Source organism: Emys orbicularis, chromosome 1 (genome assembly GCF_028017835.1).
Source record: "Emys orbicularis isolate rEmyOrb1 chromosome 1, rEmyOrb1.hap1, whole genome shotgun sequence".
Lineage (NCBI taxonomy): Eukaryota > Metazoa > Chordata > Testudines > Emydidae > Emys > Emys orbicularis.
Window position 1 is genome coordinate 330,256,171 of NC_088683.1, and position 14,535 is coordinate 330,270,705.

Sequence of the window (14,535 nt, forward strand, 5' to 3'; positions counted from 1 at the left end):
CAAGGAGGTGTAGCTAGTGCTTTTCCAACAACAAGACATAGCAGCAGGAAGCACAAAATATAGGAAACAGGAGTACACCATAACAGCAAAGAGGAACTCGACCAAGTTAAACTGGCTGCCGTGAGGTGTGGGGGGGACCTCAAATGCCAGAGTACTCACATTTTGCTGAGAGAAGCTGAAACGTGCAGGAGGAAGTAGCATACGTTTATGTAGGCTTTGTAAAGAGCTGGGGCAGAGCAACACTAATCTCTAGTCTACATTACGAGGTTAGGTTGAATTTAGCCACGTTAGGTCGATTTTATAAGCAATGCGTCTACACAACCAACCCCGTTCCATCGACCTAAAGGGCTCTTAAAATTGACTTCTGTACTCCTCCCCAGCAAGGGGAGTAGCACTAAAATCAACCTTGCTGGGTCAAATTTGGGGTAGTGCAGATGCAATTCAACAGTATTGGCCTCTGGGAGCTATCCCAGAGTGCTTCAATGTGACCGCTCTGGACAGCACTTTCAACTCCAATGCACTAGCCACGTACACAGGAAAAGTCCCTTTTGGAACATTCAGTGATGGATAGAAAGTCTGGGTGATTTATGGGATGGTTTAGTCCTGTCTATGTAAGAAGCCAATGCCCTCCGAACATAAAAATTATGGAGTGTGTAATGTGTTCTATCTGTGTGGGGTTTAGGGGTGTGGTCGGATGAAGGCTTTATCCTTAAAGACCACCATGTATGGGGGTTCCACCATGAAAGCCCACAGTGCTCCCACACGTCTGAAAGATGTCACTGCCCCAAGAAATGCTACTTTCATAGAATGGTGTAGCAGTGATTATGTCGTCCTGGGTTCACATGGGGAAGAGGTGAGGATTCGAAGGACCAGGTTCAGGTCCCATGGTGTAGGAGGCTCACGTAGTTCAGGGTAGGCATTACTGAGTCCTCTGAGGAAACATTGAGTCAGTAGATGGGTAAAGACAGGATGGCAATCCACCTTGGGGTGGAATGTTGTGATGATAGGTAGATGGACTTTTGGTCTGACCATTTGAATCCTAATAGGTAACACAATTTAGAGGGTAATGTCCCTGGGATGGAAGTCATCCGTTTTAGTTGGCACCAGGCCTTAAGTCATCTCCCCTTCAAGGTGTATGGGTGACAGTTCATTTCTGTTCAACTGTGTAACTATACTTTGTACCTCCTCTGAACAGGTCAGCTCAGATTCTGTGAGCCATGGAGGAGCCATGCTCTGAGATGGAGTTTCTGTGGATGCAGGACATGGCCTGAGTCCTGGGACAGCAGGTGAGACAGAAATGGGAGTGCGATTCATGGATGCACAGTCATGCTGAGGGGGTAAGGATACCATGGTTTTGCGAGACCATGATAGTAGAATTACTGTGGCCCATCCAGCCTGATCTTGTGGATCACCCAGTTCAAGAGAGGAATAGAAGGGAAGGCATAGAGAAGGGGAGCGTTCCACTCGAGGAGGAATGCATCGCGTAACGACTGCACACCGAGACCGGCACCGGAACAAAAAAAAGATGCATTTTGTGCAGTTAATAAAAGGTCTACTGAGGGGAACCCCCAGTGTTGAAAGACATGCAGGAGTACTGTGTTGTCGAGCTCCCTTCATGATCCTGAGAAATTTGTCTGCTAAGGGTATCTGCTGTGGTGGTGTGGATATGGTGTCTGATGCACCATCGTCAGGGTTTTATGGCTTGCACACAGAGGTACTGGGAGTGTGCTCCCCCTTGTCTGTATATATAATACATACAAGCTCAGGCTTCAAATAGCCTCGTCCTTGATGAGTGGCAGGAATTGGGAGCAAGCGTTGCGAACAGCTTGAAGTTCCAATAGGTTTATATGTCAAAGGGATTCCACAGGGGACCAGTGGCCCTATGTAGAATGTGGGTGCAGGTGTGCTCCACATCCCAGGAGGCATGTGTGGTCTGAATGAAGGATGCTCCCGTGCATACGTTGGTCAGTTTTGCCCACCAGAGAAAGGGGTCCTTTATTTTGCCCGATATCATAGGGTGGTGTATATACTGTGCCTGTGTGGAACAAAGTTGATACGTAGCCTTCCTTGTAGGCAACGGATGTTTAATCTGGTGTGTCTGACAGCAAATGCTGTGGCTGCCATGTGGTCAAGTCCTGGCAGATACCTGTGGGCTATTTCATGCAGTGGATATGAGGCTGGTGAGAGTGAAAGAACGTTGTCTCGGTAGTGAGGCTATAGCCTTGATAGAGTTGAGGTGGGCCCCAATGAAGTCCAGCTCTTGCACTGTTGTTAGAGTGGGCTGGTCGGTATTTATTAGGAAGCCCAGGTTCGTGAAGAGGGTACCACCTCTTCGGTGGCTTGCAATGGCTGTGTGCTGGGTTTTAGCAGGCAGTCACTTATAGCGTATAGTGTGACCATCTTGAATCATTGTAAAAAGCAACAGAGGGTCCTGTGGCACCTTTAAGACTAACAGAAGTATTGGAGCATAAGTTTTCGTGGGTGAATGCCCACTTCATCAGACGCAAGTGGGGATGAAGTGGGCATTCACCCATGAAAGCCTATGCTCCAATACTTCTGTTAGTCTTAAAGGTGCCACAGGACCCGCTGTTGCTTTTTACAGATTCAGACTAACACGGCTACCCCTCTGATACTTGAATCATTGTGTTTCTGATGAACTTGTTGAATTACCGGAGGTCGAGCATTGGTCTCCATCCACCAGCGTTCTTGTTAGGGGAAGTTCATGGTTGGGATGCAGCAAGTTGAGAAGTAGATCATTGTCCCCTCAGGGCCAGTGTCTGCGACCCTGTGAGGCAAATCACCGCTGTTGTTGTGAATACATTGGCCGGTGGTATCATTGGGATGTAAAGTAATTCCTCTGTTTTCTCTTAGGTTTGGGGTTATAGGTTCCCAAGGATCAGAGAGTTGCTCGTGAGTGGAATGAGTCGTCTGTCTTTTTGGTGAGTAATTTGGGCTGGCAAGTCTTCCACCATGAATTGCACCTCTTCGGGTAAGCGAGAAAGATAGAGCCATGAACTTCTCATTACAACCACTGTCAACACAAATGTTGCAGCCCTGCCCTCAGAATCAAGTGCTGCGAATTGTTCTCCCTTGTCTTGGCAATAAAAATCAATCAATTCAGACATTTTTGTGTAGTTTGTATAGTTGTATTTTGTTAGTAATGTCGCATAGTTGGCTATGCGGAGGTGAGGGGTAGCCAAGGAATAAGCCTTATTGCCAAAATAGATCAAGTCTTTTCCAGTCCTTACCATGAGTTGTGTTTCAGGGCCGTTGTTGCATGCCACATTGCTGGACTGCGTCTACACTAAGAAATTAGGCACTGGATACGAAGTCGACACCCTTTGTTGATACACGGACCTTCTGCCGGCTGGAGGGGAAGCCGCAGGGGTCCACAGAATGACCCTTACAGGGTCCATCAGTGCCTCATTCACGTGAAGGGCAATTTTTTTTTTTAAACGAAGCAAATGTATGCAAAAAAATCCACTAGCCCATGCTGTATCACGGGGACCTCCTCAAGGGAGATGTCCAGAGAGGCCACCCTCTCAAATAAGCTATGGAACAGTTTGAAATCATCCCCTATATTAGGGGAAGGAGGCATAAAGGTGTCCGCTGTGGACAATGATGGCAAGTGGGTAGGTGATCTCCCCTGCAGGGGCGGAGGTTCTTCCTCCTCTTCCCCTGGTACCGAGGGTGCTGGTACAGAAGCTGTGGGGAATTACTGTGTGCTGGGTCTGGCCGTGACAGGCAGTCCCTCATGGGTCGTATGCCCACACAAGGAAGTCCAGTATGCCCATTGGGATGGGAGCGGCATAGGGGGTCCCCATACCACTGTAAGTATCTGGGGACAGCATAATATGCCCCAGGACAGACTCCTGGGTTGACTGACTCCTGATGGATAGGAGCCGATGGGGGAATAGCTCCCTGTTCTTCCTCATCTTCCTCCTTCAAATAAGGAGCGAGACAGTGAGTGATGTTGGGGACGCAGGGAGACTTGGTGCCGAGGGTATCATTCTCATATCGATACCGCGAATAGGGGGATCAGGGGCAGAGCCAAATACCAGAACCCTCTGTCTGAGGAACTGCCGCTGTGCTGGTTTGATTGGCCCCTGGGGCTGCCTCCTTGTCAGTGCCAGGGCTGCGGAGGGGAAGGCGGCACTGCTGGCTGCACCTCTGAGTGTTGGACGTGCCTTTGAAGAAGCCACCTTTTGTAGGGGTGCCGTGCCACCATTTGTAGATTGCAGTGCCGAGGCACAGGGTTTTGGTTTCCCCTTAGTGCCTGGGTCGGAGCCAGCTCTTGTAGAGTCTCTGGCTCTAGCAGTGCCGGGGGTGCCAGGATTTTCCACTACTTCGGCTCCCGGTGCTGGTATTGGATGCCTGCTCGCGGAATGAATATAAAACGAAGTGCGGAGGCACAGGGTTTTGATTTCTGCATAGTGCCTGTGTTGGAGCTGGCTCTTGTAGAGTCTCTGGCTCTAGGGGTGCCGGGGTTTTCAACCACCTTGGCTCCCAGCACTGACAGCACAACTGGTGCCAGCACTGGATGCCTGCCCGCGGAGCAGCTGTGGATTGTGGCATGGAGGCACAGGGCTCCGAAGTCTCTGTCTGCAGCGGTGCCGGAGCTCCCGGCGCTGACAGCACAGCCGGTGCTGCTATTATCTGCAGGACAGCTGTGGGTTTTTATTTTTTATTCCTGCGGTGGGGACCCAGGTGCTTCCTCGAGTGACGCCCAGCAGGGCACTCCAATGTGGGGTTGGAGAAAGCACTTCTGTCCGAAGCTGTGGCTGGTGAAGTGTGTGGGAGGGGAGGGGGTCCCAAGCCTAATGCCCCGACACAGGTCCAAGAGACCTCTCCACTCCCTGCCTGTGAGCCTGAGGCAATGCAACACTGCCTGCAGCAGTGCGAGGCAGGGACCATGCATGTGCGACCCAACCGGCACTGCTACTAAAAGTCTCCTATTACGAGCGCAGGGGTGCACGAACACCTAAAGTGGAGCACCCACAGGGACAGCACTCGAAGAAGCATCCATGCACTATTTCTGCCCCCCCATGCTCCTCCCCTCTCCCCCCCCCCCAAAAAACACCCTGACAAACCAGTGACTATGGTAACTTGGAGAGCAGCAACAGATGTTCCTGGAAATGTTTTAGGTTAGTTTTATGTACCTTGCACTGGAGAGAGTAATTTCTAAATGGTGGCTATGTTTATAAAGTAAGACTGCTTAAGGTAATCGGTTCAAAGATCTTTTGTCCCAGTCCTCACACAGCTCTTGAATTCCTCCAACCTCCATCACTGAAGGTTTCAGTACAAAAGCGATGTCACTGTGTAATGCTCTCTGGCACATCAATCACATTTTGTTGAAAGTACCGTGCATACATATGGAATTGTAAAACTAACTGAAAAATGACTACCCTAGTCAACTACACTTATGAAAAAGCCCTCGGAAATAAGAAAACAGAGATTCAGGAACAGATCCTGTTCCTATTGAAATCAATGCAAGTTTTGCTTCTGACTTCCATTGGAGCAAGCCCTCTGAAACTCAGGGTTATTTCACAACAGCAGAGTTTAAGATGAGTAAACTGCTAACAAGGCGACTCACGTAATGTGAAAAGTGCACTTATACAAGATTCCCAAATGCATGGGGTTGATTGTACTTGATCCTGAACTGGTGTTCACTTTCACACATCTATTATGTTGAAGTAATAAAGGAGATATTTAACATTACAAAATTTGTGCAGAGTAACTACATCTCCCCCAGAACAGATTTGTTAATTTCCATACACAGTGTTTAAATAAAAAGGATAAACAGCTATTTTGATACAAATTAGAATGTATATTTGCAAAGGGCGTGTATCACTACTCTAATTTTATTTAGTTTAATGTGACATTCCACAAGATTGAAATCATGTGAGTTAATTAAAACTATTGTAATTTGGTATCTAAAAAGTTTCATATTTTTAAAAAGTTAAACCCTTTAGCTTTTCTTTCAGAACCAGAAGTTAATCTGTTTGAAGTTACATAAAATCATAGTTCTTAAAAAGGATACATAATACAGTTGCACCATTTTAATGGTGAGCACTCCAATACAATAAGCATTTCTTCCACAATAGTATTGGTAACAATATAGGCACATAGCGGCATGTAAATTACACATAGCAACCAGAACAGCAAAGGCACAAATCTGGATTTTTACCTTTCAAAGTGACGTTTAATTTACCAACAAAAATATTGTTCTATACTTCATGCAGAAGTTTTACATTTGTTTTTAACAGCACAAAACCATTACAGAAATGCTGTCATCTGATAAAACAGGTCATTTAAATAAAAGATAGCAGCTCTTTGCATTGAGGAACTAATGTCTGGGATTAGAGGGCAATATATAAAATTCCACTTCAAAGGGTTTAGACGGTCTGAACCCTGTGAGCATCCTTTTGTCTACAAAAGTATTGTCTGGCAACTGAAAGTAATTACAAGTTTTCTAGTTTATTGTAGGTATGTATTTATTTTCCTCTATGTCTACACAAGAAGACCTGAAAGATTAAGATTATCTGTAAAACTATCAATTGTTTCTCCAATATAAAAGTAGATTTTAAACTTTAATATAAACTATACTTTCAAAACAAACTTAGGCATTACTTGAAGGAACCATTGTTTAAGTGTAACTGCTAGCTTATTTTTGTCATGAAGTCCCACTGATGACAGATCTCCTTTATCCACCATTAAGAATGCAGCCCTTAGCAACGCAAGGTTAAGTCTGTAATGCAGCAACTTGGAAGTTAATTCTGCCCACGGCTCCAAGAATATGACAGTTCTGCATTTTACATAGAAACATTACCATTAAGACAAGTAGAAAATGTGTGTTTACAAATGAAGCTCTTCATAATTACTAAAAAAGACACGTTTCTTCTAATTTTCTTAACTAGCTCTTATATGCACCATTCCACATTGTGGAAAAGCTGAAATATGCAGTCTGGACTCACTCTACAAATTAAAGAAAAAAATGGAATTACAGGTATTGGCACAAATACTTACATTTACACCTGTACAAAATAAAATCGACAATCCTTTCCCACCAATTAGAGTAGAACATTCATCTGCTATCCAACAGGTACTTTCAAATATAGATTGCCTGATTAAATGTGTTAAGGTGGGAACACAATCTGAGAATAGTGGATGTGCCAAAAGTTCCAAACTGCTTTATCAGTCTTTAAATGGAGGGAGGAACCAGAAGTATGTCCAAAGAGTTCAGTGAAATAATTATTCTTGCAATTTCATGAGGTCACTGCAACTGCACTCTGTATGCCCCTATTAGCAACTTTACCTGTAAGAAGGAAAAAAATGCTTCAAATGACTATCCATATATCTTGCACAAAGGTAAAAGTACTGAGTAAAAGGGGAGGTGGAGGAAACTTGTTAGTAACTGAAGAAAATGCAGTTTATATAATCTGTAGTTGGTGGATCAGAATTTTTTGGACCCATATTCTAAAGTGAACAGTTTGAAAATCAAAATTCAAAGGAGAGTACTTAATATTCTGAAGTGCCTTAAGCATCCTCTGTTCATACAGCAAACAAATTTGTAAATTAACGTACTCCAAACCTTGACCAGGAGCTTCAATAGAATTACCTCCCTTTATCATGTTAGGCAGCAATCAAGTTTTTAGAAAAGCTTTTTGGATGAAATGCTGATGTATTTGATAGGCAGCATAATTAAATACAGGAGAACCTCATTACTCTGTAGTGCTAGAGTGAATAAGAACCACAACTCCTCCCAGAAGCGTTATTAGGACAGGATCAACCTATCATTACTCTTGTGACTGTTGTGATCACTGCAGGAACCATCTGGCAGCATCTAGCAGACTTTCTACACTTCTAAAAAGGAAATTGCACACCCTGACTTCAATGCAGGCTCTCGGGAACTGCTTCTGAACTTTCCATGGCACTGACACCAGTTACACAGGTTTAACAAAAGATGGCTGGTAGTTGCTCTGTGCCCACAATGTCATTCAGTGCACATCCAGTAGCTGCTACCTTTACTTGCTCCCTATTACTGACCTAGTAAACACCATTTGCAATATTTAGTCCAACTGCAATTTAAGCACTTCATTCTGGGGTATGAATTACTCTGGCTATTGTTTATTCATGACGGAAATATTTCCATCTTCAAAGTGAATCTCATCAGCGGTGACCCTAAGTGACTTTTGGCAACATCACAGATAGACTGGGACAGGAGCTGAAAAAGGTTGTCAACTGAACTGAAGGGAAGGAAATGAGGAACACTTTAAATAATTTTACATTTATAGGCCAGGCCTATAATTTGGAGTACTGAGACTCCTGGAAGAGAAAGACATTGAAACTTCTGTCAAAATAAAATTACTCTACCACCACCTCATTACATACATTTTGTACAGGTAAGCATGTCTCACCTTGGCAGTAGGCGCTTCTGTCAACCGTATAAAAAGCTTGTTAAGGCCTGTAACAGGACTGAAGGAATAAATAAAGTGACTATCCTAAAAGAAAAAATTACAATAAGTTAGTGTTGGTGTGTGGCAAACACTTCTCTGGGCACTTTGAGGTGAAATGCAGAAGCACTGAGAGACTGGAGTTAAGAACATCTCATCCATAGCTACAAGTGTATTTTTTGGAAAGATAGTTCTGAGACGACATTAATTAAGCCCTTTGGTGTAAGTACATCATTCTCTGTGAAGAAACAACTAGGGAATGTGATTATATTGAAGCACTAATGAAAGGTAAACTAAGGAATACAAGTTTAATTACTACAAATTTCAGCATAGTATACTTAATGCAAAGCAGTTTAACTCAAACTTAGTTCTTTCATGGCTAAGAGACTGGGATTCTTGAGCTTTTGAAATTCTCATGTCACTGATTGAAGCTGACCAGAAAAGGCACTAAGATTGACAATTTGCCCACTTCCTGCTCAACTCCCTACTGACAGCGTTTCACCTCTGATACCCTGATCTTCACTAGCCTTGAAGACTAGAAATGGCTACTAAATATTCCCATTTTACTCTGTAGTTTCTCTATAGATCTTTCAACAGATTTTTTTAAACAAAGAAATTGCAATTTGCTATATTAAAAGGCCTGTCACAAGAAACATGCTGGGACTGAAGTACAATTCAAATCCCTTGAAATTACACAGATTACAAGTTTGTTTTTTGTAGAGGTGCTATAAAAGCAGATTAACTAGTTCAATGGACAATACTTACCAAAAATACAGGAAGCTGGAATTTATCATTTAAAACCACTGCTTGCACACTGCATGGTCCACAGAGCCGAGCAATAACTTCTTTACCAAAGAAGTTTGAATGGAAAACAAACAGAAGAATTCCAGATCCTAAAGAGAAGACAATTTGATCAATTTCATAAAGAAAATGTGATCTATCTGAAATTAGAAGGTTTATGATTTTAAAAAGTTATACCCCCCTACCCAAACTGGTAAAGGAGAACTAAAATTAGGTCCACTGTACCCTTGAATAAATCCTCATTTAGATGGAGGGTATTGTGGTTTTTGTTTTTAAATAAAACTTCACACTACTACACTGTACATTATTATAAGATCGCAATTTTGGTTTTTGATGTTGGCAAATATTGACAAATACTAAACTTTACTGCTTTGGTGATGCATAACTAGTCCACAGTGTTGCTGTTCAGAACCACAAAGATTCTAGACTCCCAAGCCAATGGAAAGCAAGCTCATTGCAGGACGACTGCCTTCGTCATTGGGGCAAGGTGTAGGATTAAAATGAAATTAAAGAATTAAAGTTAGCTTAAGTTTGGTAATGGAAAAAAACGGTTACCTACCTTTTCGTAACTGTTGTTCTAGATGTGTTGTTCACGTCCATTCCACATTAGGTGTGCTTGTGCCGCGTGCACGAACGTTGGAAACTTTTCCCTTCGCGGTACCCGTTGGGGCCCCCACTTGAGTGGCGCCACTGCGCCGTGCATATATATCCCCGCTGGTATCGGAAGTATCGGGAGCAGAACCCTTTCCCCTTTAGGTCTTTCGGTACCATCTCTACCGCCCCCACGTCTAGGAGTGCGAGAACCTCCTTTTCCAGGAGGTGCTCGTGAGAGGGGTCCCTGAAGAGGGACAGGGAAGGGAGGTGGGGAGTAGGCAGGGAGAAGAACTGCAGCATGTATCCGTTTCGCACCGTGCATAACACCCAACGGTCCGACGTAATGCTGGACCATGCACGGGAGAAACGGGACAGGCGGTTCAGGAAACAAGGGGACGGATCCGGTGGTTGGTCTGGTACGCTATCCTTGAGCGCACCTTCAAAAGCCTGGTTTAGGGCCCGCCTGGGACTTATGTTGGCCTTGGCTTTGGCCCGGCCTATTGGAGCTATTATTATTATTACGTCGCCTCCTGTTATCCCCGCTTCGCCTGCAGTAGGGCTCGTGCCTAAGATGAGGCTGGTAGTGATGCTGAGGAGGCGGCTGCGGCTTGAAGGGCTTCCTTTGAGTCGCTGGGGTGTGCATACTCAGCGATTTGAGTGTAGCCCTCGAGTCCTTGAGGCTATGTAGCTTTGCGTCCGTCTGGTCCGAAAAGAGCCCGGACCCTTCGAAGGGGAGGTCCTGGAGCGAGTTCTGGACCTCAGGCGGCAGACCTGAAGCCATGCCGAGCGTCGCATGACCACACCAGACGCAACTGTCCTGGCCGCCGCATCTGCTGAATCCAAGGATGCCTGGAGAGAGGTCTTGCTACGGCCATGCCTTCGTCCACCAGTGCCGTGAACTCCTGCTGGGAACCCTGCAGGAGCTTATCCTTAACCTTCCCCACTGCCGCCCAGGAGTTGAAGTTATGCCTGTTGAGGATGGCCTGCTGGTTAGCAATCCTCAACTGGAGGCCCCCTGAGGAATATACCTTCCTGCCAAACAGGTCCAGGAGCTTCACTTCCTTGGCCTTGGGGGCCAGGGCCTGCTGCCCATGGTGCTCTTTTTCGTTTACCGCCGAGACTACCAGGGAACATGGGCTTGGGTGGCAAAACAAGAAGTCGTACCCCTTTGATGGGGCAACATACTTGCGCGCCGCACTTTTGGCTGTTGGAGCGCTGGAGGCCGGGGTCTGCCATATAGTCTTATAGTTCGAATGTATGGTCTTAATGAGAGGAAGCGCTATTCTGGATGGACCTTCTGGGCTCAGAATGTCCATCATGGGGTCCCCCTGCTCAACCGTCGCCTCGGCCTGCAACCCCAAGTTATGAGCAACCTTACGCAGTAGCTCTTGATGGGCTCTGTGGTCTATTGGCGGAGGCACTAATACCGCTGTGCCTGCTACTGCTTCATCCGGGGATGACAAGGAGGTCAGCAGCTGCTCAGCTTCCTCCTGCTGGTCCCCTTCCCCTGCGGGAGGGGCTTCCGGCTCGGGCCGGGACAGCTGACCTTGGGGCAGCACCGGACTCTGTGCAGGTGGTCTGGACACCGTAGCTTCCTGCACGGAGGAGCGTCGGTGCGGGGACCGGTGCACCGAGTAGCTGGCCCTGGAGGGAGCTCCTTGCCGCTGGTGGTAGGCCCAAGGGGTCCAGAAGGGCCAGTGTCCTGGCAGTCCCCACTGGGGTTGCCACCCAGCCTGGTGTTCTCTGTTGTCCGGTGCGGGTAACTGTATCGGCCCAAGTCGGAGCCGGACTCCAGCGACGCCGAACGTGAAGGCCACGGCGATGCCGTCGATCTGTGCCAGCGGGAGGTCGACAAGCGGCTTCTTGCCGATCGGGAACAGGACTGGTACCGCTGCTCCCGGGACGGGTATCGGTGCTCCCGAGACCTGGACCAGGACCAGGACCCGTGACTTCTGGAAGCCTTCGGCGATGACCAGCTCGCCTTCTCCGGGTGCCGGAGAGCGTCGGGTCCCTTGCATTAACCCCGTGCGCTGACTCGCCTCCGGTACTGAGACTTCCCTCTGCGTCAGGGGTAACTGAGAGTCCACAGACTCTGAGCTCGACTGGGACCAACGCCGGGAGCGATGCCGGGACGGTGTCCTCGAACGGCGCACCATTGCTGGCTTTCCCCTCGATGGCACCCCGGGCCCGGGTGCCGGAGGCTTCTCCCTGGTCGGGAGGGGGCTCACCACCAACAACCCAATGAGATCCTTCGCCGCCTCAAAGGTGTCAGGCGTGGAGGGTTGATCTATTACTCCCTCGAGCCAGTCGTCCTCACTGAGTTTACTTGGGGCTGGACTCAGTGGGACTTGTGGGACCGGTACAGCATCCATCATGCTCTTCCCGGTGCCCGGGCCCTTAGATGGCGCCGGTCTCCTTTGTGGGGTCTCTTGCCGACTCCGGGGCACTCCACACCAAGGAGGCTGGAGCCAGCGTCGGGTGCTCTGGCCCCGATGGCTGCAGGGCGGCCTCCATCAACAACTGCTTCAAACGAATGTCTCTCTTTCTTTGTTCTAGGCTTAAACGCCTTGCAAATCTTACACCTCTCTATTTGGTGTGCTTCCCCCAGGCAACGTAGACAGGAGTCGGGGGGGTCACTAACCGGCATAGGCTTGCGGCACGTGGCGCAAGCCTTAAACCCATGAGCGGGTGCTGGAAGCCTCCAAGCACCTAATCTGTTAAGTGTCCACAACAAGGGAATGCTAATGAACTGATAGCAGTTAAGTACTCTAAAGCTAAGGGATTGCTTCTCCTACGAGAGCAAGAGGTTGTTCCAACGCCACCATGGACGGTAAGAAGGAACTGGAGAGGGTTGGGCCAGCTGGGATATATATGCACGGCGCAGTGGTGCCACTCAGGCGGGGGCCCCGCCAGCCCGACGGGTACCGCTAAGGGAAGTTTCCGACACTCGTGCATGCGGTGCGTGCACAACTAATGTGGAATGGACGTGAACAAGCACTCGAAGAAGAATGTATGTTGTAAAGAAAGACCCTGACTAATAAGTAGAAGGAAGGCCTCGAAAAATAACGAGTTAAAAGGCCAAAAGGAATGAAGTAGGGAGGATGTTTGGTTCAAAAAATAACTAATGAAATAAGGGGAAGTTTCTGAAAACATGGAATTCATGGTTAAATTAGCGTTGTGTAATACCATACATTGTTTTAACTGCAAATTAGAAACAGATTCTAATCTTACCTTCTGGCACATTCTGTGGGGGTTTATAGTTGAAATCCATAGAAAAATCTGGTCCTTCACAGAGACGATGACATGCAATCGGAAAGACAGGCTCCAGCAAGGCAAGACGAGCTTCAAAATAATCCCTAATTGCATCTTCTGCTACTCTTGAGAGCCTAAATAAGCAAACAAATGATGCTTATAGTAGATTTAGACCAACTGTATTCCCTTCTAGATAAGGATCCTATCACTGTACAAAGTAACAGATGAAAACAGAAGCACAGAAGGATTCTAGATGGCAAGATTTAGGATTCCTAATTCCAAAAGCGAATACATCCTGCTTTACATTTAAAAGGAGATATCCCAATTCCTGGAAATGAAGAGCTGCTATCAAATTTTATCAGGAATCTAGTTTGGTTGTGAGATTTGCTTGCTTATGTCTGATCTGCAGATGTTAAATACCACAATGAGCTTCAGACAGGTACACCACAGAATCTTCAAAAAATTCAAACTGGTGACAGTTCTGGAAAGTTCTCCAATATAGAAACAAAATTCCAACAACAGGAAATACTCAGCCCCCTCGGAATCACTCAATGGCCAGGCAGAGACAGCATCTCTACCAGCAGTGCTACTGTGCTGATTAGCACTTTGCTTGCAGCCAGGCTGACTTGCAATTTTACTTATGATGCTGCATGTGAGAACAGACAGTTCCCAATTCATGTTGAGTAAAAATTCAATTTAAGAGAGATGACTCCCACTGAAGAGTTGATTTGTGCAGTGACTGTGATGAGGGAGTCAGACAAAGCCTTTCTACTAGCAGCAGACAACCGAACTTTCAAAGGGAAAGACAGCATCTGGCAATAATATTTAGCATTTTAGACCTTTACAAGTAGGTTTTAAACACCCACGTGAAACAGGGAATCTTGAAACCGACGGGGTTAAATGACTTAACCAAGGTCAGAGGTGGAATTAGAACTCTGGGGTTCCTGGTTCTCAACTTTAGAGATGCTGGTTTTAATTTAAAGCTTTAAATTATTCCTATTCAGTGATGACCCTCTCCCTGTCTGTGGTCGTTGAGATTATCTCCAGAACTCAAACTAAAACCTCTGGTTTTATCATGAGAGGCCTACAGGGAAAATAGTGAGTTCTGGATCTGAAGGACTTTGAGGATTTGGAAGGGCCTAGTTTGCTTGATATTGGTCTATTTGTTTAGTTTTAATTGTTTCTTCCCCTCTACCTAGCAGTGCTACAAGATATTAGTCAACTAATAAGCAGACAGAAGGGCAGGTGGGAATAACTACTGTGGGTGCTATTAAATAAGAGTGCCCCCAGAGCACTACACGGGCACATTTTTATAAAGTGAAATACATTAGCCCATGCTGCTTGTCAGTTGCCTCCTCATTCTGCACTTTTATTCAAGGTTTCAAAAAATGGTTGGGTTACCTATCTCTATGTGATTTTGGTACCGCTTAATTTA

At 46.3% G+C, this 14,535-nt stretch overlaps 1 protein-coding gene across 1 annotated transcript in view; it reads right to left on the reverse strand.

Moving 5' to 3' along the window:
* Positions 1 to 7,273: 7,273 nt before the first annotated feature.
* Positions 7,274 to 14,535, reverse strand: part of MPHOSPH8 (M-phase phosphoprotein 8) — a 42,804-nt gene continuing 35,542 nt past the window's right edge. The window contains exons 11-14 of the mRNA XM_065407059.1: positions 13,080 to 13,234; positions 9,219 to 9,346; positions 8,418 to 8,501; positions 7,274 to 7,315 (exon numbers count right to left, since the gene is read on the reverse strand). Coding sequence (XP_065263131.1) covers positions 7,274 to 7,315; positions 8,418 to 8,501; positions 9,219 to 9,346; positions 13,080 to 13,234 — 409 coding nt within the window. The remainder of the gene's footprint in view (positions 7,316 to 8,417; positions 8,502 to 9,218; positions 9,347 to 13,079; positions 13,235 to 14,535) is intronic.